Below are 25,919 nucleotides of genomic sequence, written 5' to 3' on the forward strand. Positions count from 1 at the left end.
AGTTTCATGGGAGATGATAGTAACGATTTAGTGGATTTGGCATATCTGAATTTAGAAGAGTGATTGGTTTGGAGGGAGGGAATACTTTTCACCTAAATGCTGAAAGGATATTAACTCATTGTTCCAAATTATACTGAGTTGTGTCAGTATATTATTATTATTATTATTATTATTATTATTATTATCATTATTATTATGTCATTTAGTTTTCCTTTATGACTGAATATGCAACATTGAATATTTATGACTGAATATGCAACAATCAAAGTTAAAATTAATGAAGAGTTTAACAGTCTAAAATGCAGCTAATCTGCTGCATCGTGACAGTGCTGAAGTGGTTTGATCGGGTTTGATTTTGACTGACAGCGGCCAAACAACCCACCAACTCTCTTCAGGTTCTGATGAAAATGTTGCTAAAATCTCGTGCATGGAGGTGTGAGACATCGCCAATATCCAACTGACTTCATCTCACAACTCAAATACAGAAATCTGTTTTGTAAAATCACCGAAACTGTTGTCCCTTTGGCAGAAAACTGCAAAATGGTGTGGGACTCCGTTGCTCATAACAAGAAGATAGTTGAGAAAATAGGTGTTCCGGACCTTCAACATTCATTAGTTTTGCCTCTCTAGCTCCATTTTGAAATTGAATAAAGTTAAAGTGAATAATTTGAGTAGAAGAATGTCACAGAGTGCCTTCTCTTCCACTTGAACTAATCAAATCAGTAGGCTCAGTACACCGGCCCACTCAGAGTAATTGTAGTGGCTGTTTAAGAAAGGCACCTTTTTAGCTGCTATCTGCCCTGAAACACTTTATCTCATGAGAGATGATAGTGCACCCAAATCCCATTCCCCGTCACTGCTCAGTTTAATGTCACCTATGTGGGATTTGTTTATACTTTTTTTCACTTGGATGGGATATTTTATACTTTACTTTATACTTTACAGATTAATGTGCTACCAAAATACCCAGGCTATGGGGTGGCAATAGCAGGGAGTATCTAAATGATCACTTATTGTCAAGCTCTCCAAAGTAGGGCTTTGGATATTGCTGTCTGCTGATGATTTGCAGAGGAAAAAAAAACAAAAACAAAAAAAATCGGCTCTAAAAGAAGATTAACCTCGTTGGAAGTACTGAGTCGAAGTCAACCCCTTCACGCGAGGGGTGGGGGGTGAACGCTGCGCTTCTCTTTGCGCGCATTGCGAAGCGCAGCCTACTGGACTCATCTCCTCCTCTCTCCATCCGCGTCCCCGAACCTCCGCGCACTGGGACCCATCTCTATGTCTCTTTCTCTCTCTTTCACACAAACACACACACACACACACACGCACACGCACACACACAGAGATGGTGTTTTAACTTTCCAAAGGCGAAGGCATTTCGGTCGAATCTCAAGGTAAACGCTTTACTGGGCAGGGAGACCTTCATATTTGTAGTGGAGAGAGATTACAAGACTGTGACGGCGGTGTTTTCGGCGGAGACCTACTCGCCAGAAGTGACTGGCTATTTCTTCAAACGAGAAAGTCTGAGAAATGTCTTTTTCTCTGGGCGACACCGTCAGCATCCCAGCCATAATGTACAGGCGGGAACAAGCGAGTGTTTGCGTCCTCCAGACAACATTTGGATTGTCAAGAACTCAAAGGTAGGGAAATAACCATAGCATGTTTCCTGATCTTCTAGTTTTGTACACAGTTTTGCTCTGTTTTAAAGATGTAAAACGTGAGATCATAATTTTCTCAAACTGAGAAGTAAACTGTCTTTACGCAAAATACTTACATATATATATTTTTTTTACATGAACGCACGTGCTCATATCTCAGTGATAAATAGAAATAAGTGGTGAATGTGTCGCATTGCAATGTGTCTATTATGATGGAGGGGGTGGAGGATGTTGTTGATAAAGAACTCTGCACACATCTGCGACCGCTGGAGCATAAATCCAGTCCCCTTGTCTTTGTGTGTTTTGTGACTGAGATGTGCTTTTGGCATGAAGTCGTCAAGTGACTCTGTGGGCTCTGAACTGTAGGCTGATAGTGCATTTTTCTGTATAGAGATTACTCATAGCACTCAGCTTAAGAGTGCATTCAAAAATAATTTTCAGCCTGTAAACAAAGAAAACCAAGAAAAAATAACAAAGAGCAGTAACGGAGTGATTTAAGTGTCTGCATTGAGGTTTTTTTTTTTTTTTTTTTTTGCAATAAGTCATTGTTTAAGGTGGTAACAAGGATAGTTGTCTCATCAAATATTTAGCCGCTTGGGCAAAAAAAAAAAAAAAAAAAAAAAAAAGAAAGAAAGAAAGAAAGAAAGAAAAGATGCATGCAGCAAGAAGCCTGTGCCCTCTCTCTCTAACACACATACACACACAGAGAGAGCCATCAGTCCCCAGCTCTGATCTACCCCTGGTGCCTGCAACAACTGGGACAGCACAAGTGTTATCAGGTCTGATCACTGCTTGAACTGCAGTCCTAGTAGATGGAATTGAGAAACCTCAGTCGAAAAAGTGGCTGGTTTTCAACTCAAGGCTTCAGCAGTGTTTTGAGAAAATCAGAGATTTCTAATATTGATCTAACAGTTAATCCACTATCTGTCTGTCTATCTATCTATCTATCTATCTATCTATCTATCTATCTATCTATCTATCTATCTAATATAAAGCACTTTCATAAGTGAATGTTAGGGCCAGAATGAATGTTGCCATCAACTACTGGAGACCATAATCAATAGGCAATGAAGACAACTTGGCCAGAGCCTGCCTCTGGCTAATAACAACCCACACTAGCCACAGTGGACATGGCTGCTATTGACAGCAACCTCCCACTGAATTATTCAGACACATGTGGCTGAGATTTTCAATGGCGGATTTACACATCAAGGAACACTTTAAATCATCTGATGGAGGTGTGGAAAACACTAAGCCAAGTGATACCAGTGTGGCAGTACAAGACTCCAGAGGAGTCCTGTCTCCTGTGTGGAAGGTCCTTGCAAAGGGTTTAAAGTTTTATCAGCTCCTCAGATAGTCGTGTAGACAGAGGGGACAGACTATCGGCAGTGGTTGCTGACACAGGAATAGGATTCAGATTAATTTCAAGTGGATTATGACATTTTTACACAGTCTCCTTTGATGATAATAGTTCATAAAAGGATCAGTCAAAACTGTGTTAAGCCCATTATTCACTTCATCCCTTCCTGTTGCTTAATCTAACAGTGGACTTTCATGTGCTGAGGCCTGGGGTATGGTTCACTGACAAATGGGCTCTAGGATGTATTTACATTTTGGGCAATGAGCTCTCATGTATTGCTCCCTTCTGTGATCATCAATAACTACCTGGCGTTACCTTATTATGCATACGATACACCTGCTACTCCTTCCAAAATTGAATTACAGCAAGATGAAGTTGTTGTTGTCGAGCATAGTGAGCAGATCTCCACGTGCGGTACCCAGGGAAAGCTGAGAGACACAGCCTGGATGAAATAGGTTGGTAAACATGGCCGACAGATAAGATACATTGGTATTCAGCTGCCTCTCCCCACGCTGGCCTCGAGGCCTGGCTGATAATACCCGCTCTCGGCTTCAGGGTCAGAGGTCTGAGGTTGATTGGCAATGGGCTGACAATATGAAATAGAGCGTACTTACTGTAGTCTAACGGGGTTGACACACAAAGACATATCAGCTTTGCTGGCATGTTTGCAATGCCATGGCCTCATGCTTACCCTCCCGCACCTGGATGTGTACAGGTTGTTCGCTAATCTATTAGGCCCTTGTCAGACACCTGTGGGCCCTCCTACACACCAGCACTGCAGCACACAGGCCTGTGCTTGTGACATCTCCGTCATGCTGAATTGTTCTCCTTGCAACAGCATTTGCTCTGCCTCATTCACTTTCAGCTGTACCTCTCAGCTTTTTATACCTCCCAACCACTGCTGTCTACCAACATGCCCAAACTCAGAGGTACAAGCATGATCTCTCTCTTTCACATCCACATCCACCCACACGTACACACATATATTTATTCCCAGCTGTACAAGCACAAAACACAAACGCCTACAAACAAACGCACACACACACAGAACAGTGTTTATGTCTATAACATTCATATCCTGATTATGATGCGTCCTTAACGGCTCAGCTCGCACTGAAAAAGTCTATTCACACATAAATTCCCATTTACGAAAAAAACACACACACACAAAAAACTGCACCAACAACACAACAACAACCAATTTGGAAGCATAACAACACCAAAAAGATTTCTCATAGTGTCCCTAAGTAATGACACGAAAAGTAATCCGCTGTCAGCTTGTAGCGTTGGTGCAGAGTAGGAGTTTTATAGTGTTAGGAGAAGGAAAGTACTTAGAGGAACACTTATTATGGCAATATGGCAGCTGTTATATCTGCTTCCTCAGACCCTGTCAAAGAGTGAGTTAATCAGCATTTATCTGTTTGCAGTACCTGATGTACTGGTCTGTTTGGAAAACCTTATTGAATTGAAAATAAAATGGCCAACACAGGTATATGTTGTCTGGCAATATCTCTTTGAGAAGCAAAATTCCACCATCAAATCTAAACTGTGGAATAGAAGCCAATAGAAGTAACTTGTCCTTTTGCAGACTGTCTCATGCGATTGCGCTAATCACAGCAGTGCTTCAGTATTAATGCAGTGGTGATTTATTGATGTTAAAAATGCTATTTGTAGCCCCTTGAATCTTAAGTGGCTATCCTTTAATATGAAAAGTAAATGCTTTCTGACATTTTAAAAACTCAGGGACACACGGGTTTGTCAAAGTTGTCATTAATAAATAGAAAGCAGCACATATTTTTAAAAAATAGATGCAGTTCATGTCCACAAAATCAATTTTGGTTATTCATCAACCCCACTGGGGATATCACAGCTAATTCTCAGCAACAAATTACCACTCCTGGAATTGTCAGGGGTGTAGTATTTTGCATTTAGCAAGGCAGATGCCACCATGAGGTTTAAATCCTGGTCAGAGAGCATCCTGCCCCAGAAAAAGAGCAGTGTATAATGTGTGACGGCAGCATCCAGAGTAGATAGCAACAATAGTACCTGCTCATCTTTAATTTTCACCAGAATTTGTTCATAACCAAGATATTCACACTTTTAGTCAACTGACTCGGGAACTGAATGAGTGTGCATTACCTGGAGCTATGTGTCGACCAAAGGGTGCTCTGGCGTGGAACAACGATATCAGCACATTTAGACATGGGAGGTCTAACAGGGAGGAACCATGAAAACTTTGTTTGCCGTCTGTTGCTTACTGAGCTTCAGGAAGCCTGGGAGCAGGGGACTTTTATTTTATTCAGGGGGAAGAAAACATGAAAACTATAGCAAACAAAAACCCTACATTGGGGGAAATGAGGAAGACAAAGAAACGGTCACAGATCAAAAAAAACAAAAAAAAAACAAAACTGTAACCTGAAAAGAGTAAGGGAATCTAAGAAGCAAGTGATGATTACACTGTTAATGAAAGATTAAAACAAAAGGTTAAGAGTGAAAACACTTATAGAAAAGAGCATGGGTGAATGGTTAAAGAGTAGGAATGACAACACACTGAACCATCTGACATGACATGGTCAGTCAGTGTCCCCCTCAGGACAGGGAGGCAGTGAACCTCTGTGTCCTCTATGTCCTGTCCAATGCAAGACTATTCTTGCTCCAGAACAACATACAGTTTGGAGGAGACAAATATTTTCATTACTTCTCCTGCACATCTTAATGGCATGTACTGTGCAGTATACTGGATGTTTAAATTAATGTTTGGCACACAATATAAAAGGTTAAGCAAAATAAAAATTTAAAATTTTGTCTGCTGAATATGAATTAGCAGAGGTTTCTGACCATGACTAACCAAAGGATAAAGAAAATATCAAATCATGTATAATACGATTAGCGTGCAAGTTATTAACCTATGAACCAACAAGCTATTATCCATATCCCATCATCACAATTTCATTTTGCATTATGCGTAATCTTGTTGTCTTCAATTGGAAATATCTTCTCTTTATGGGTTTGGAAATACTGCAGTAACCGAGCCATACACGATTGGGGTCAGTCCCCAAGAAATAATCTGCTTTTGGCATTTCTATTTTAAACGCAGATTAATCAGATAAAGGTTAAGGGTGGCAACTGAGAAGCAGAGAACTCTGGGTTATTTTTGCAGAATGAAAATAGCTGGGAGGGAAAGGAGTTTTGTTCATTTTGATGGTTAAATGTAGAGTAGGTGACATTTTCATCTGTCCTCAGTGGGAGCAACAGCCAAAGTAAATATTAGCATTTGACTGTATGGCTGGCATCAGTATGATATGTTATAGGATACTGATAGATCTTCATCTTACTCCTGTGAGTTCACCAGTCTATATTAATGGTTTCGCATCCCCGGTTTACATTTATGATGAAATGTCAGGACACATAGGGTCCCAACTTGACAGCTTCATGGCAAACAGCAGAAGTTCTTTTCTGATTATTTTATTTTGGAGGGAGGAAAAGTTTTAAAGCAAAAAAATGTCCAGAAAAATCTAAATCCCATAAGGAACTGAATAGCTAATTATGAAATGTAATCACCGATGAATACTTGATGTTGAAATTTAGATACCACTTAATTTAGCAATAGGCTGACAAAAGGACTGATTTTATTTACAAAACCATAAAAAATGTATTTCAAGTATCCAAGGGTACCAAGGATAAGCAATCAAGCCTGAACGGAACTGATTCAATACTGATTCAATTTCATTTTTAGGTGTTCAGTTACGTATAATATTCTAAACTTTATTTCTTTCATCCTATAGAAATGAGGCATACTTGGCCATTTTAGTAATCAACCATCAACATAAATCAACCATTAATGGTTATAATAAAGTAACAAGTTGGTAAAAAAAAATATTTTTTAAGCTCTGCCAACTGTATTTTTGATAGTCATCTTCAGCCTGTTTTTTAACTGTTCATCATATATTCACATGGGAAAGTAAATTTGCAACCGATGTTGGAGTAATTTCAGCATAAATGTCAGCCATATTTTTTTAGAGATGTGGAAGATTACAGCCCTCTAATGTGTATATGTGTAGAAGGCCTCCACTGATCCATATCAAACGGTGAGGCTGATGACACCAAATAAGACCTAAACAATGGACCGATAACAATCTAATTAGGTGCACAGAAAACACAGACATACCAAGATTGCGAAAGATAATATTCTAAGGTATTTTACGTAGATGGCAGTGCTTTGAGATGTTGTCGTTACTACATTGAGATGTGTGTGTGTGTGTGTGTGCATGTTAGCTTATGTGTCTAGAGTACAGAAGAAATTTAACTTAATTGAATCATCTGCAGGATGCAGCTCTAGACAAGCTAGACGGTGTTACAGTTGTTGCTGCCGAGACAGCGACAGCTAAACTTTGATCTGATCTGAGCAAGTGTTTGGTAAATTGTTACCAAACTCTTACCAGCTGTGGTGTCAAATAAAATTCTCCCTCCAAGTTTGAATCTAAAAAGTCCCTTTCTCTGTTGCTGTTTGTTTCCTCTGTAGGTGTCAGAGTGCTGAATTCTGAATGCCATTATCACCTTTACTGACATCATCGCACGTCACTGAGGCGCCTATTTCACCCATCACTCTTCCCGTCTCCTAGCTAGAGCTAAAGTCACTGAGAAGCTCCTCTTTCTCACCGTTTGACCCCTGCTGCTATGGAGAACCTTAGTGAGCTCCAGAACCCGTTATTGGACAAAAACAGTAAGCACATGGTCAATGGTTATGGGGGAGACTTCCCTAATAACCAGTACCAGGAAAATATTATTAATTATTTTGCTGGAGGAGGGGGTGGTGGTGGAGGGGAGGGAGGAGGAGGTGGAGGAAAGGTAAATAACAGCAACATAGTGAGTGGAGGAGGGTACAATACCAACGGGAAGGTCAAATCTCAGCAACTTTTGGATGCCACCTCGCTGCATCTTGCAGTAGAGGCCTTCTACAGGCCTAACTTCATCCTATACAAGGAGGACAGCAGCAGCATCAAGGCTAAGGAATACAAAAGCGAGTGCTGTGAGACCACCTTTACGGAGAAGAAGGCAAAGGAGGCATCCAACACAGCAGGGGCGGACACGCCTGGCACGGAGGATCCTCAGGCGAAGCTGCTGGAGGACAGCGAACACATCAAGATCCAAACGGTTTCCTACGAGGTGGAGGAGGAGGAGTACGTGGAGTACGAGGTAAGGGAGAAAAATTCATGAGTAGGATGAGGGGAGAAAACAAGGAAACTGACATCTGACCAGAATGGAGTTCTAGAAAGAAAGTTTTTGTGCTCTTAACCCAGAGTTTATGCTTGTGGAATCATCCAAAACAATGTATAGACCATCAAGGATGCAAAAACTCTTGATTTATTCCAGTTTAGTAAGAGATTTTAAGGTAGGTAATGTACCGTACATTTCTTTAGGGGTCAGGGAGAATCTTGTGCAATATCGGTGTTTCTCAACAAAAAACCCAGTTTAGGTTGATAATCCATCTAGCCCAAGCTTGGATACCTGTAGTGTGTTTGTTTTAAAGGAGGAAAAGAGCGAGCATGCTCGTGTTCCTGTGGTGTTTGTACACTCGTATCATCATACCAAAGGATTGGGCTCGATGCCTGGATCAGACTGATATTTTACCAACCACAAATCCCATTTGATCCACTGACCTTGGCCTCAATTCCCAACTCTAGTAAAATTCATTGTTAGATAATAATAAATCACCCACGCCTCCCTTACACAGGGATATTAGGTGCTACAGTGCTACAGTGCTACAGCATTAGCTACAGTATTTTCACTCTCAGCTGGCAGGGCCAGTGGCACAAAACACTCCAGAGGATTTAAGGGATTGGACAGGCGAAAGAGGGTGTTGAGTTTGACCAGTGTCCTGTAATATCGAAGGGCCCACACCTGTGGGTCCACTTGAATTAACCTGGATTTTTGGGATAAACTTGTAGTTGCTGAATGCCTAAGATCAAATAACCTGCCAATGTGATAAAGACTCACATGTAAACTTAGACGGATGCACACAAAAAGAGAACAGATGAGTTACACGCGATGTTATGCACCAACTGGAGGCTCCTCTTAGCTGCTAGAAAGGTTAAGTGAACACATTACCATATTCTTCATTTTTTTCCACACGTTTCCTGTTTGCAAATGAACAACACATAAAAAGAATATCAACATCAGGCCCCACAGCCAGCTTCAAGATGTAAAGAGGAGAATACACAGTGGGACTCATTATGTAGCCTCCCAGCAGTAGACCATTGACACCACAAAGTGTGAGTTGGCTCTATCACCCTGCCCAAAGTCTGACATAATGCGAAGACCTCAGACAAGAAAGCCCTTCTGCTGACATACAAACGCCTGTTGGTGTTCTACCAAGATGGTGCTGTACAAAATTAATGTATTATGTAAGCTGAGTCAGAAACGCTTATTAGCAAACACAGAAGAGTTAATCTCCCAACCAATTTATCAATTTTAATTTATCTTTATTTATTTACTTGTCTTATGTTGCATTTTTCTCATGAGGGATTGTACCTAACTAATTGAGGGCAAAATATAGTTTTGTGGGTTTGTTTAGCAATAAAATTATTTAAAGGTATCCTGTGGATTTTTATTGTAAACCAACAAAAGTTATGTTTACATTCATTGTTACTTATTCTTAATTTTATTGTCTGAACTTTTGGTGTAAGCACATAACTGTAAGTGAAAGGTAAATTTGAGAATTAAATTAACTTTAAGGTATTTTTTTGTTTATCTTTTAAGGTTTAATCATGCCTGTAAATGATGGGATTAAAAAAGACTCTTTGGAGATTTTGTAATAGCTGGGTAACACTTTACTGTAAGTCCCATTTTTATGCTTCAAGTAAACCTTTAATAAATGATTTATAATGCACTATAATGTAGTTATAAGCATATATAAGGACATTTTAAGTGTTCATTAATGTACAGTTTTGTCAACAACTGGTCTTGTGAAGATACGCTTTGTGTTATTATAGTGGTGTTTTACTATATTGTCCTTATTTATTTTATTTGTTATAATCTGTTTATACAGCCGCCTAACTATAAGTGCCCACATGAGGAGTTGTTAAAAAGTTCATTAATGAACACTTCTATATGCTTACAACTACATTATAGTGTGTTATTAAACATTTATGAAATGTTCATATTCAGGAGAACCGATACTTCGGTACCATGTCAGTGCCTAAATTCTGAAAACGTGTGTGTGCCTTGGTGTTGAATTTGGTATCATAAATCATGGAATTGATGGTATCAATGGTATCAGTACCGACGACCAAATTTCTGGCATTGTGACATCCCTAGTTTATGTACTGCTTACAAAAACTAAACAGGGGGACTTGATGCAAAGAGTTACCTTTATCTGTATAAAAAAATATACAGGAAGATTCAAACTTAGCAGTTTTTTTTTTTTTTGAAAGTTTCAAAATTCACTTGGACTTTCCCTTTACTGTATGATAAGTTATTTTAAATTTTGTCTAATTTCATTTCATTTAATTTAGTTTAATTGAATTGCATTGAATTTGATTAAATTAAATTAAATTTCATTTAATTTGTTCAAGTAAATGTCAACCATAATGTGGGTGTTCATTTGTGTGTGTGTCTGTGTGTTTGTGTTTAATTAATAATAGGTTTTTCCAATTGTTAACACATACCATACACTCAAAATAGTTTATGTGCAGTGCTGTATAACTGAGTTAAGAATACTGCCTCTATCCCCTAAAAACCTTCACTTAAAAACGCTGTACTAGTAAAACTGAACTGAAATAGAATCCAATCTCTTTTTCTATTTATGTTGGAGGTACAAAGAAGACGGTGGAGGTTTCCTTTAAATCCATGTGTGTGTAAGAATTTTAGAGTGCCATCTTTGAGGAAAAAGGTGGCTTTTGCAACGTATTGATGTCTCATTTCTTTACTTTGAGTATGGGTACAGTATGAAGGTTATGTGGCTTTGTGCAATACCATGAGGAACTGTCTGGCTCTACAGCAATGATACCTGAGAGGGCAGCATTTGTTACTATTATGGGCATGATGGGGATGTTTCACAAAATATACAATAAAAGAACATATTATGTTATATGGTATCACTGCAAATGTCAATAGAGTGTAATATTACCAATCACAGAACTTGACCTCTACTTGCTGTAAGGATGATTGCTGTGATTAAAAAGGTCGGAGGTATTATTATTAATATGGCTAAGAATTGGAGGAAGACTGGGAATAAAGAAGTGACAGAAGAACCTTTAGAGGTACAGAGTGTGTACGCTCACCAGGCGTTGCATACAATATGGGAAAGTGTAAAATAATGAGCATTAAATCCTCACTAATTCATAAAAGGTGATTAACTCCAAGCGTTACGAGATGTGCTTGTTTTGCATTCCTGTTAACGTGCACATATTAAAAACCTAGTGTTTTCAGAACTCATCATGGAAATAAAGGGGAAACTATTGCAGTAGAATAAAGTGCTGTGTATTTTTTCTTTTTAAGCAGTTATTAAATAAAGCACACATTATCCAATTATCAAATTGCATGAGAAAATTACAAGTGGCCTCTGAGGATAATCAGTAAAGCAGAAGAGAAATTTCATCAAGGAAATTTAAATTAAATTTTCCTTTGTTTTAATTTCCTTTCCTGTCAAACTTGGAATCCAAGCTGTAAGCTGTTAATGTTAGTTTTGTGCAATCTCAGTATGATTTAACCTCACAGTGTCATTCTCAAACAATTCTAGAGCCCAGTATTAGCTGCAGAGGACAAACCTCTTCATTCATAACACCATAACAGCTAATTATCAGTTCTTGTTAAGATTCACTCACATCGTTTCTACAAAAATGTATTCCCTTTGTTAAGTGCCTTTTTCATGCCTCACATCTCCTCATATCAATTCCCTTTATTATTGTTCGCTTTATTAGTTTTGAATCATAAGTGACTTAGATTTGTGTATCCTCAGGTAACATCCCTTTTAGTCTCTTCCTCCTTTTTCATTAACTTGATTTTTTACTCTTTTTGAGCAGAATATTAGGAAAGCAGCAGTTCAGTTAGTAAGTAGACCATCTATTAAATAGTGGGTCTATGATAATAAGCACTACCCCTGCTGACTCGCCCTTAAGCAAGGCACTGAATCCCTCTGAGCTGCCAGTTCGCAGTTCTGCACTCTGACCTCCATGTAGAAGATTAAAGCAAAGAGGGTTTTGCCTTCAGATGCCGACAAGCCCAACACAGTCTTCCCATGTTCGAGTCCTCCGTGCTGGACACCCAAAAAATCTCATCTGTCTCCTCTTTTCAGCTCCAGCCTTAACAAGTGTAGTGTACAGTAAGCACTGGAGGTCCTGGATACCGTAACTCTGCTCACATCCCTGCTGTAGTCACTAATGTTGAATGCCCATACAGCAGATCACACAGGAGATGTAAACCTGTATTTATATTCTTGCTTTCACAAGACTTCGCAGAGCATGAAATACTGATTTGATAGATGTTGTCAATACTGCAGTGCCCACATTTGATGGTTAACGGGTGTCACTTATGAGCCATGGACTAATTACTGCTTTACTTTATTCTCATTCAGTTGTCGGACAAAAGAATCAAAAAATGACAATGGCAACAACTAAATTGCATGCTCTGCTATACTGAAACACGATGACAGTGATCATGGAGAGTAGGGGGTGGCAGAACTGAAGCGCTGTTTGCTGAAATTAAACGATGAGGAGGAAGAAGAAGAAATGTAGCCATTTTTCTGTTTTGTGTGTCAGTAATGACAGCGAACCTTTCGCAAATGACCGTAAGATGCTAGTGTGCACATTTAATACATTATGTCGTTTTTTTTTTTTCCAGTTATCTGCTATATGGACAGTGTTAGATGCAGGGGCACAGTCCTGGCTGAGGGTACTGCGAAGCTACTTGCTAAACCGTAATATGCTGGGATGCACAACATTTGGGTCTGTGAGTGACTTGAGTTATATCAGGTAGATCTTCTATATTCCAAATGTGGACACACCTGGCAAGGTTGGGAGAATAAAGTGGCAGTACAAGACAGGCCAAGGTCTGGTAATTAGTTTAAACTATTCACCTCTGCAAATTATTTGTGGTAGCCTCAGATTGAGGAGCTAACTGGGGTTAATGAACCAGCAGGAAGTGATTTACTTTGATCTTAACCAGATCCCATCGCTGCCTTTTTTCCTCAGTACCATCTGGGTATGCAGGCAGCAAGTTCTTTGGTATCATTATGATATTTTTGTCGGTAGCTTCTCATTCAGATTTCAATTCTGGCTGATTTGTTGACATTGTGGCTACTGGTGGTAATGCTAAGAACGTATTGACAATACAACTCCCAGAGTTCTGTTTCAAATGACACGTTTATTGATCAGGAAATGCAAGCAAGTTCAAGCAGTTACTTGGTCAGAAATACATCAAAATGAGATGAGCAACTCGTGCAGATTGCGTTCTTTATACTGTAAATCACTGTAGCTATATTTTTTACAGTCCCAAATATACATCCTCTTCAAAATGACCAGCTGGTCTACTGTTAAGGGTTACTTGAATGACGGACTCTGCCACTGACAATGCAAACTACTATACCGAGAGGTAACGATTGAGTGGAAATACATATAACAGTTAGAACAGAATAATGCCAGCCATAAACAGTATCAAAAATATGTTTGATATAACATGATACTGACATGGACCCTGGATATCTTTGAACTGGCAGTGATTCACGCTGATAAAATTTTAATTTATTTTCACGTGCATATAAAAACATAGCACTTGAGCTAGGGATAAGACCGACCATTTCTATTCGTGTGCCATCTGTTACACCTTCTCCAATGCATGAAATTAAAATTTATCAGTATATTTCAAATTCACATAATAATTTGAACATGTGATAGTCTTGCTCATGTGCAGCGTTTCAATAAAAATGGCCCTTTCTCAGCTTTTCTGATTGTACCATTGTTTTTTTACAGGCATTGAATTGCTGAAATTGTGTGCGTAGGTGTAAAATAATAGAGGGATCAATTTTATATTAAATATATTTCCAACTGCTCTCTGCCTCACCTCTGCTCTATCTTTTTAGATCAGGCCAGGCTTGATTGGAAGGGTTGTCCATTCTCACTAAATCTGAGGGGACTTGAGCGCTTATGCCTTCATTAAAACTAAAATGTAGTTATGCTTCAGTTCAGTGCACACGTATTGTTTCTTTTATGAAAGTTCCAGCACCCAGTATAAGCCTGTGTGATATATTCTTGTAAATCTTTCAGAGATACCCAATTTCTCATTTAGCAGTAAATGACAAACCGATCTATTGGATCGTTTCAATTCAGCGCTAAGAAACTCTGTCCAAAGGATTTTAAAGTTGCCTCCCTCAGCTAAATGGGGATTTTTATTCCCAGGTTTGGTTTGTCCGTCTGAGCTATAGAGATTACCAATCTGTGGTGCTGGAAAAATAAATTGTGACATGTCAAAAGATGTAACATTATTACTGAATAACTGCTGTAAAATTGTAAACGTCTTTTACCCTGGTTTTTAGATCTCATGAATCACAGATATCAAATGAGATGATCAAAACAAATGCAAAAATCTAATCAAAATAAACAAAGAAATGCCCTTCATTAAAGATTTGGAAATTATTGTAATTAATTCTGTCAAAACTTCCTTAAAAACTGAAAATGACTGAAGACGACGTATCATTCTCTAAATTTCAATTTTCTGCAGCATGAGGGACAAATGTTTTATCTAAAAAAAGAAAAGCTGCTTAAAAAACAAAATTTTTAAAAATGTCTCTCTGCCTGCATCTGCCTTTTCACATGGTCACAAGTCAAATCTCACAGCTCAACTAGTACTACTGAAACAATGAATCTAAAGGACCTCAAAATTTCCTCCTTTAAAATCACAACATGATTTTGGCAAATTGTAACTCTGTTTGAGGACATTAAAGGCACTTGACATTGTAAAGACTCCAAATAAGAATGTAGAGCACCACAAATATTCTTTCAAAGGTACAAAACGTTCCTGTGCAAGTTTTATTAACATCCCAGAAGACGTCGAAATTATCAATGCTAATGCAGCTCAGGTAGTTCTCTTCAAAGGCAATTTTATCTGTGAAATTACACAACAATTGCAGTGACACAAAATGTTCTACCTTGCCTACTGAGGAGCACATCATCATAACGGCAATACTGTAATGTGCTGTCCAAAGCAAAATGAGGGCATGCCAGCCTGACTCAGCTGGCAGTCTGGTACCCTTTGCTTTCTGGGATGGAGTGGAAGCGAAATGGCCAATCAGTCTGATTGAGTGCTTTTCAATAATCATTTGACGTGCCCTCCTTCACTTCCCCATGGCACGTGGTAACACATAGCACTGTATGTCACACTAATGGCCATTTGGAGAGTAAAGGTGACTGGGTCCAAGGGAAACAGAAAATGAAGCAGACTTTCCCTTGAGGAGGACTGATGATTGAGAATAATTAAAGATGGTTAAAGAGAGATTATTTTCACAAATAAGGCCAGATGTTTTTTACTTACACCTTATATTTCATGTGCATTGTGTAGAGGAAATGATCTCAAAGAGCTTAAAACTTAAGATCCGAGTTTAAATTTAAGGCCCAGATTTGTGCAAATTCAACCAGAGGCACTGTCTTCAAAGTCAGACAGGGATGCACACCATATGGGGCACCAGGATGGTACCGAGGAAAAAGCATTCACCCACCACTGCACAGACCTTGGCTTAAACAACGGCAGCAGTTCTTTATTTGTGGTCCCTTGATTTGGGACACAGGTTACTGTCTATGCTGCAATAAATAATGCAATGCTATTTTGTAATCACCGGAAATGTGGGATATGTATAATGGAAACACAATATAACCATGGTAATATGGGTGTATTTACTCTGTGTTTTGAGCCGTGCATCATGGATGTTTTAACCTATAAATTATAAAAAACTAGTCTTACATTTTTAAATGTTTTTTACATTTTATCAGAATATAAATGTAAGTATCAAATTTTAAATGTAAAAATTGATTGCCAAAATGGCTGCAGTGAAACAGTTTTAATAAGATGACATGTGAGACATGTGGTTACAACAGTCAGTTAGATAATAAGAAATAAAGGATGCTCCTCATTCCAAATAAAGTTTCTGAAAGAAGAATAAAGTAGCACAGTGTTGTGCCTCTGCCAAAATTCACTGGGGCTTCTTTAATCATTGCCCGAATGGCAGCTTGGAGTATTAAAAAGTGAATAATGAGAAAGATGCTTCTGTAATGCAATGAGTTTTGAGTTTTAGCAGCCCTTTGGGGATGATTACATGTGACAAATCTGAGCCGATTTTTATGGACACACATGCAATGATTGTCCATCAGTCTGTTGGATTTAGATGGATTTAGATGGTTTTTACTTAAAAACGACCTAAGAAGAGATAAAGCTCTTTTTGCAATGTCTAATCATTACAATACCTTGGGGATGTTCAGCTTTATATCCAATCTGTCCCTCTCCATTAGTCTGGTAGGTCCAGTAGGACACCTACTCATACTACTCATCTGGCTATGAATATGTAATACAGCCTTGTCATATCCCATATTAAACAGCTATAGGCACAGGCTACTCTATTACAGCTACTTTTAAGTGGGATCGTTCTACCTGAGTCTTTTTTCTATAAATAACATGATTTTTTTAAGCATTTTATGCCTGTAATAGAGATAGAGAGGTGGTAAGAAATGAGGGGAGAAAGAGATGGGGAGTAACATGCAGGAAATGTTACAGGCTGGAGTGGAATGTTGCTGTTCATGGATGGTACCCCTAGGCCACAAGGGCACCCTTGTTTTTCTAATAATACGGAATACACAAAAGGTATTCTGGCTTCACACATCAAGAATTTATTATTATTTTGCCAGATTTAATCACTGATTTCTTTGATCCACAGCACATTTTTCATTTTGCATTTCAACCTGTTTACAGAGCACGCTAAGTGTGATGGGTAGTGTTTCCCTGTTGTAGCCTCATTACACCATCCTAAATTGCAAACCTGTCAACAAGAGGCCATGGGGCAGTGGAAAGAAAAATAACAGATATTTTGTTCATTAATTCTCCGCAGGTAGTACATCCCCCCAAAGACTGTATTGCATGTTTGAGAGGACTGCACCATGGTGAGGCTCTTATCATTGTGATCACACACTCTTTGACTGAGTGTCCCTCTGAGGTTCCTAGGTGTGGTGGACCTCATGGGGCTGCTGAGCCCAAGCGTTGTTTAAATCACAGGGTCTTATTAACTACGTGATAAAGTTTGTATTTCTTTTGATCAGCCACCCCCTTTGGTAGCACTCTGTCACACCACCTGATAAATGACAAACCCTTACGATAACATCATAGTCACATCTGGGGCAACTGGCTCCTGCCCCGGCATAACTTAATATGACCAACTGGAGTGTGGATATAGACCAAGTGTTTGTATCACTGATGCTACATTAGAATAGATGCGACTCGCACCTCGTGACAGACAGGGATACCAGATGACCTGCAGATGACTCTTATGCAAAGCGAACATCCACCGTCTTTTGTAGAAATGTACTTAAGTGACAGGGGACTATTAAGGGCACAGCTCCTGATGACTTCTGCCTGCTCCCTTCTCATGTTTTCTCATGGACATAGGACACTGTTGCAGGTACTAGAGATCATAAGATAACATCATGCATAGTTCTTGTGATTTCCCAAGATTATCTATTCACTGTCTGAGTTATAAATGTGCTGAAAATGCCATTTTGCACAGTATTGAATCTTTAATGGTATTTGCTCATTAACTTTGTTTATGCATTCAGCCAAGTAATTGAATACCCTATGGTTGTGAAGTAGTTTGTTTCGGCATCCAGACCTCTCCATATACCTTTGTGTAGCTGCACAGTAAAGCAATTAATTTGTGTAATCTCAACAGCTGGCTTTTGCTTTATAAAAACGTTGAGAAAGACAATATTAATTTCTGTGGGTGCTTTAATTTGATTCAGTGTGGTCAGTGTCTTTAAATTTGTGAGGAGTTTCCTTTTTCCTCTCTTATACATTCAAGCAAGCTGCTATGTTGCTGAGATCTAAAAATACAACCTTTGATTGTACTGTTTTTTATCAACTCACTATATTGGATGTATTGTGTAACAAAGCAATGGGAAATTATGTATTCACATTTCCCTTTAAAAGCCTTTGGCATCTAATTTAAAAATTCCACTCTCATACTATGAATCTGCATTCAAAAGCATCAAAGAAAGGTATATAAAGGAAACTGTGCCTGACTGATTTTGATATATCCTTAAGCATATTAAGCTACAGGCACATTTTTATTATTGTTTTATTTGAAAGGGAAAATAGTAATGACAGAAATACAGAATGAAGGCGAGATACATGGATGGTACACATAGATTCTTTTACTAAAAGGTAGCCAAAATAGGCAAAGAAAATGTAACAAATGTACTATAACAGTGCTCTGGCCAGATTTCCTGCCTTTTGTAAATCATGAAGAGGGATCATCCCCATACTGCTTAATTTGAATTTGTAGACATACTTTGTATTAGGTTCGCACATCACAAATAAAAAAAATAAATAAAGTAAAATTTACATTTACATTTACTCATTTGGCAGACGCTTAGAAGTTAGTTACAAGATTTACACAAATAATGTGACAACCCGTGAGACACCTTGTACACAGTAGGGTAGTCCAATTCAAAGTTATGTTAAAAATCATGTTAATCTACAAACCATTTTCATATGATCACCTGGATTCAAGGAATCGAGGAATGAGACATTTACATGACATAAAATCGGGACAAAAGAACAGAGGTTTAAAGATAAATGTCCAGGGTTGGGAGAATGGAGAACAAGGGGTAAAAAAAAGTGCGTAAGGGCACATTTCCTGTACGTTGTGGAGACAATTTGGCAACAATTAAATTACACAAGCCCTCCTCTTGGTTATGCTGTCATGGCAGAATGGCGAAATCATCCATTAGCTCTTCGTTACCTGTCAGCCGCTTGCCTCATGTTTACAGGATTTATGCCCCACAAGACATAACTGAGCATAGCTAGTAGCGCCAGCATGCATAGTCATTATGGCTTTCTAGTCAAGACATGGGAGGTGGTGATAGAATGACAATGTGCATTCAAACACACACACACACACACACACACACACACACACACACACACACACACACACACACACACACACACACACACACACACACACACACATTTACATTCAGGTAGAAAATTGGTAAACAAAATTCTGTTTACTTTAAATCCAAAGCAGCTTCTTAGTAAATACAAAAGCCTGCCTGTAACTTTTAAGCACAGGTTCCTGAGAGTTTGATTTGAATTCATGGATGAAACGGATTTGAGAAAAAATAAAAGATAATGGTGTGATCACACCAATGGAACAATGGATGCATGAGCGCCTTGCAGAGGGATTGGTGGCCTGTTTTCATTTGCTCCAGATCTCCTCGATCATTTGGAAGGTTTATGATTAATGACCTTCCTGTACATGCAGACCTGTCTGCAGGTATGTACTGGCTCCAGCCGCCCCTCATTGTTCTCTTGCCTGACTGACTTCCTCTGCCTCTCTAACTCCTCTTTCTCTCTTCCCTGGCAACCTAAGCCAACCAAACAGCTAGGATCCCTGGATGATGTGTGTTTTCATTCTCCAGAAAGCCAGGAGGCTGTGCAGATATTGTCAGTGAGCTCTAAGGCACAGAGCAGAGCAGGGCTGGCTCTGCAGAGATTGCACTGTAACGCTTTCTTAAGGCCATGATGGCAGAACAACATTATGCAGAATGTAGGCTGCATTATGCTCATGTGTTGTGACCTTTTTTGCCCCAGTGCTGCATTATGAAGAGAATGAAAATATATTGATTATCTTGACAGGGGTTTGTGCTCGCAGCTTTTAACAGATTCATAAGTACAGCTTGACAACACAGAGTGGCATTGTCTTCTAGTGCACATACAAATTGGAATGGTTCTGCTTGCTCATACACTTTTGGAGTTTAATATATTTGTTTCGGCTTCCAGAGGTCTATTTTTGGAGAAAATGAATCCAGTTTCCTCTAACATTAGTGGGCAGGGCCCCCACACATTTCAGCCACCCATCCAATAATCCCCATCATCAATCAGGAAACATGGCTATAAGGGGTGTGTGTTATTAATGAAAACTGTTTCACCCCTCAAAGTAAATGCTTTCTCAACACTCTTACCTAGCTACAGCGATTGAAGTTTTAATACAAAGCAAACACTAGAGAGGTGCACTTTTTCTTACTGAAATAAACAGTCATACAAATTGTAGGTTTTTAAAAGAGTAGTCCATAATGTCCTGGTTTATTCTAATTAATCATCTGCAAAAACATGCTTTTGTATTTTGCTGACCCTGATATAAATTCTTCCAGTAATGTTTTTTTCCTTAAAATTTAGCTTTAAATGTAACAAGTTAAAATTCAGCAAGCTCAGGACGCCCTGGCGGCCTTGAGGTTGCGGTGCTGCCTGTCACCTGCAGCGTCTCTGGGTTGTTCCTCATCTCTCTCCTTCATTTCCTGTCATCTTTCTTTTGTTCACTATGTAAGACAGGTGTAAAATGCCCTCATAAGTAATAAAATGTTATTAAAGAAAAACAATTCCGTGCGCAATATCATTGGGATTTTGCAGTGCATACTTAACTTACAGAAGTCTGAAACAAAGAGGGAGTAGTGATCCTGATACGAGTCTGGCAGAGATGTCTTGGTTTTTTTTTTTCCCTTTTTTTTCAGCAACAACACTAGCCCAAGAAAAATCAACAACTCTATCTAACACTGACATATGCAACACCAATCCAGTCTTTTGGCCAACACACTGCACATCAGACTGGGCTGCAGCTTAGCTGGAAGACTAGTATAGTATGGAAGACTAGCCACATACCTACCTAGGTAAGATATAAAAATATGGTCTAGGTTAAACACTGTAATCTGTTTTTGAAAATGTATTTGAAATAAAGTCCAAATTCATTAGGCACACCCTAACCACAAGAACAAATGCAGGGATTAAAAGTTATAAACCCACTGAAAATACTTTAAAATGAAGGATTACATGGTGACAAGATGTCACATTGCTGAAAAAGCAGGAAGAGCACAAGGTTGATGGGGGCATTTCCTTTGTCAAATTACTATCTTTGTGTAAATGTGGTGATATGATTCTTGAGTACTGCTCAATATGTTCCAGTCTTTCTCCATGTCTCCATCGTTTCCTGATTTCCTCCCAATCTTTGATTGAAATATTCAATTTAATATTGAACTCATTTTCTTTGATACAACAATACATTGTTAGCCTTGATTTTTTTCATTTATTTTTCATGTTCTGCACTCATGCTGGATCATCCTTCAAACAGGATGATGTGTGAAGGATGCAGCTTAATTGCTCGTATAGAAACTGTGGCCTCAATCTGCGACTTCTTTTCATTACAGACACAGTGGAAAATAAATCTCTATCCCTGGTCTTGCCTTTGTTGTTCGGGAAGATCAACTTTAAATAAGTGTTCGTATATATGTATGTTAGAGGTTGAATTGGTCATAACCAACCAACTGTAAAATCGTAATGCACACTGATATCTTTGAGCTTTGGATCAGGACTGAGAATCTATAACCCCCTAAACTGTATGCAGATGTATGAGCAGCTATTCTCTTTTGCTGAAGGCGCTGGAATTCCATGTGAGGAATGTTGCGTGGAGCGTGAAATAGTTTCATAAAGCTTTAGGGAGGAGGTGTGTTTGATTCATAACTATTTCACATCTGAAATGAAGTGTACTTTCAACCGTAGCTTTTTTTAAAATGCCATCTGTTGTTTAGATGCCAAAATGTAGGAATCTCCATATCTCAAAACTAATGAGAAACAAATGGGCCATCACAAAAAGTCCATGAATACGAGCTGTGACATTACGTGGAAGCAAATGATCCTGCATGTGGTGACTCGTCTGTGTTTTGTTTCCCATTACACAAATGCCTTTTGCTTTTTCAATGAATGCAGATTCTTTCCCCACCTAGTCGACTTGAAAATCACAGATTTTTGTATTGCACACAGGAAAACTTTTTCTTTCATTTTTCATTATAAAAATCTGCCTCAATACACCTGTTTCTCTGCAGATCTATTTCACCAATGATCAAACCTTTCCAAAAATTATGGGAAATGGATGCACTGACTATTTAAAAAAGGGGGTTACAACTATTGTTTAGTTACGATTATGATTGGCCCAAAGGGGTGTGGTAAATATTTGTGGGGATATGACATGTTAAGGATGGGGGGGGGATAAAAGCACCAAACTACGTACTGGGTGTAGGATGAAGATGTTTGGACGTAGCATGAGGATCTTTTCCAAAGTTGCAGTTAATGTTTAGTAAACTTGTTTACTATAAATGAATAGTTCAAAATTTAGAAAATATGCCTTTTCACTTTCTTGCCGATAATCGGATGAGAAGCTTGATACGACTCTAATATCTGTATGATAAATATAAAGATTCAGACTTGTGACATGTGCCAGACTTTTTCTCGACTGTGAGGTTGCCACACCCACACTTAACCCCCTAAACACCACAACTTGTCATTTTACACATCGGGGTTTTGTACGATCAAACAAACGAGATATAACATGTTAATTAGTGAGGTTTAGAGGTGCTGGTAGGTGGATTTTGTTACATTTGGACAGAGCCAGGACAGCTGTATGTTTCCAGGCTTCATGCTAAGCTAAACAAAGCTAATCAGCTGCTGGCTGTAGCCTTAAATTTGTCTTGAGGAGTGTCAATATTCTCATCAAACTCTGAAGCTGTTTCATATTTGTATGAATGAATGTCATTGTTAATTTGTTAACCTGTTTGTGTACTGCAACATGAGCACTCATGATCTGTAACACTGTGCATGTGCAGGGCAAGAAATGGGCGTGTGTTTTGACCTGAATTGCTGTTCTCTGTGCAGACGGACTGCTCCAGCGACAGTGAGAGCGAGGACAACTTCATTGTCGTCCCTCCACGAGACCACCTCGGCCTGGCCATCTTCTCCATGCTCTGCTGTTTCTGGCCTCTGGGGATTGCGGCATTTTACTTCTCACAAGGGGTGAGGACACAGTTATACACATACATAAACACAGCAGGCCATGCAAACGTCTCCAAAGGTGTGGTCTGTCACACATGAGTGATGCGGCGTCTGTTTCTCAAGGTCTAACATAAAACAGGTGCATCAGCCACAGACACATGCGAGCTCATAAACACACATGCAAATATCCAGCTCTGTGTATGACTCATCAACCAAAGATTAAAGGTTATCATACATAAAAAAAGACGAACAGTTTACTGCGATGCAAGGGGACTTTTTACTGAGGTACCCATCAATAACTCAAGGCCAATCTTTAATGGCTGCTTGATGATCCGTAAACAGGCTTAAAGGCACATTTAGGAAGAGTTTATAAATACCTTTCAAGGCTCTATCTGAAAACTCCAAGAAAGGAGCTGTCTAAAATACTAAGATGAGAGAGGGCCTTTGAGCTAGTGGCGTTTTCAAGGAGATTGAAGATGAGCCCATTACAGGTGTGCCAATGTATTAAAGGTGATGAGCTCTCAGACATATTAAACAGTCCTGTTTGAGCTGTAGTTTGGAAAGTATAATCTGAGATAGGAAATACATGAAAACACACTGAAAACAGTGTGTCCTTCAAAAAATGTTTCGCTTAATTGTAAGTGTAAAAATGAGGTGTTATTCTGGGGTTATATGTCTTTCTGGCCTTCATGGAAAAATATGTTCTTTTTGAATGATAAATGTCAAAGAATTACACTGAAGGACTGTCTTTATGTTTAAAATATCCTATATCCAGAGCTTGGGTGTTAAATCCCTTAACGGGTAATAGGTTGGTATTTGACATTATACATGTACGAAGGCAAGGCACTTGAAAATAATATTGCCTTGCCAGAGATAGAGTGGTTTACTTTGATGTAAAGATGAAGCCATACTATTATATACACACACAAAGGTATTTCATGTGTTGGTGATCTGAAAAGTTACATCATGTGTTGGTTCATATATGTTGACTGTCTCCACCCACTTTAATCTTAACCTTAAAGCCTACCTTAAAGAGCAGCAATCAATGTGTAATGTGTGCCGAACTGTAGAGACAGCTTTTATTTCCAAAGAGAACAAGTGCATTTGATTTTAGAGAGCGATCTGTCAAACTGACAAGGGAACACGGCAATCTGTTCTTAGCCAGTAACATCGGCAAACTGCACATAATGGATTCCAACTAGACTTCCTTCCCACTTTCAATTAAGTAGGAAATAACTCCGATGGTGATGTGTCAGTCAAACAAAGAGCAGAAGGATCACCACTTTTAATAAATTCTGACGCTTTTATGTGCACTATCAACATGAAAAGGCAAAATATGTTAAAAGGCCATAAGTCGCACACACACATACAGTGTATTTTTACAAGCACATGGAAACACACACACTTGTACACAACCACACAGACGTGCTAGAGAAAGACAAGCTCTTCAGTAAATTGCTCTGCCTTTGACTATAAAATCTTATCAAAAGCTCGAGCATTTAGCTGTCTTATCTGTGGGCGCGAGTAGTCCAAGGCAGATGAAGGCAGTCAGTGAATTATCTTGTCAGGAGCTAATATGATTCTTCCTGGGTAATTATGGGGAAGTGATGGCTGTGTTTAGGGATGGATGGCTTTTCTGCCAGACTCTCTCCTTTAGAAAGTGCCGTCCAGAAGAGCTGTCAGCAAAAGATATGATGGGAGTCTGAACCGATAGCAAAATTAATCTGGCCCACAATGGGCCACATGCTTGTGTTTCCTTTGGCCTAGTATACGCCCAGTTCCACAGCCCACGGATTGCTTCATTTTATAGCTCATTAAACCACTTCCCTGGTCTTAATTTCATTCAATTGTTCAGGAAGCCCCCTGACTAAATTAATTTATTCTGTAGGAGTTAATATGAGAATATTGTACGTTTTAAGCAGAACACATGCTGAAATTTGATTATCTGTGTGAGCTTCTATGCCTCTCTACTGTCTGAACTACCTAGCTAGACAAGATGTAGGTAAAATCAAAAGCTGACTTTTTGTCACTTTTTTTACCTCTTTGAAAATATATCTCTATAGCAGATCTCTATGTCTATATGTCTATAGCAGGACCGATAAACTGATCAACTTCAGTGGCAAAGTTAGTAGGATACAACTAGAAGAATTTCAGTTTTATCAGGGCCTAGGTGGATTCATTTAAGAGACATCCAATCTTTGGTGGCCGCTAAGCAATCAAGGGGGACACATAATTGTTGATACAAATATTCAAATATCTATTAGTCAAACTATAAAACAGTTTAAAGCTGTACAAGAAATGCCTATCCAGTTATGTAACCTATCAAGTGAAATGGCACAATTACTGGTATTAAAGGCAGCAGTCAAGTCAGGTAGAAAAAGAATAGATTTTTTTTTGTGGATAAAAAGGGTACCTTGGAGATTGTCTATAATTCTCTAACCGGGTTGGGTTGAGAGTGGGGTTTCTTAAGAAGTGGCTGACACTGGCAATTTTAAAATACTCAGGCATGGACCCAGATGTGAGAGAGTAGTTGATAATAGAGACGAGGCTGGGACCTGAGACAGGAAAGAAGAATTTCAGGAATTTTGTGGGAACTGTATTCACAGGGACTGCAGGAGGGACGTATCTGAGTTACACGAGATAGGAGTCAGACAGTAAAATAGGGTGGCTGAATGGAGTGGAGGGTAAAACAGGAATCTGGACCTCAGACCATCAATCTTGCCAACAAAAAAGATAAGAACATTTCACAGTCATTAGAAGATGAAGCAGGAATAGCAGGAAGATAGGGAACTATAAGATGGTTATTAGTATTAAACAGCCATTTTTGG

The 25,919-nt window shown here is 38.9% G+C and overlaps 1 protein-coding gene across 1 annotated transcript in view; it reads left to right on the forward strand.

Annotated features, from left to right (window-relative positions):
• Positions 1-1,496: 1,496 nt before the first annotated feature.
• syndig1l (synapse differentiation inducing 1-like) overlaps positions 1,497-25,919 on the forward strand; it is a 36,243-nt gene continuing 11,820 nt past the window's right edge. The window contains exons 1-3 of the mRNA XM_040125726.1: positions 1,497-1,640; positions 7,541-8,214; positions 22,975-23,112. Coding sequence (XP_039981660.1) covers positions 7,696-8,214; positions 22,975-23,112 — 657 coding nt within the window. The 5' untranslated portion in view covers positions 1,497-1,640; positions 7,541-7,695. The remainder of the gene's footprint in view (positions 1,641-7,540; positions 8,215-22,974; positions 23,113-25,919) is intronic.

This window comes from Xiphias gladius, chromosome 4 (assembly GCF_016859285.1).
Source record: "Xiphias gladius isolate SHS-SW01 ecotype Sanya breed wild chromosome 4, ASM1685928v1, whole genome shotgun sequence".
In the NCBI taxonomy this organism is placed as follows: Eukaryota; Metazoa; Chordata; class Actinopteri; order Istiophoriformes; family Xiphiidae; genus Xiphias; species Xiphias gladius.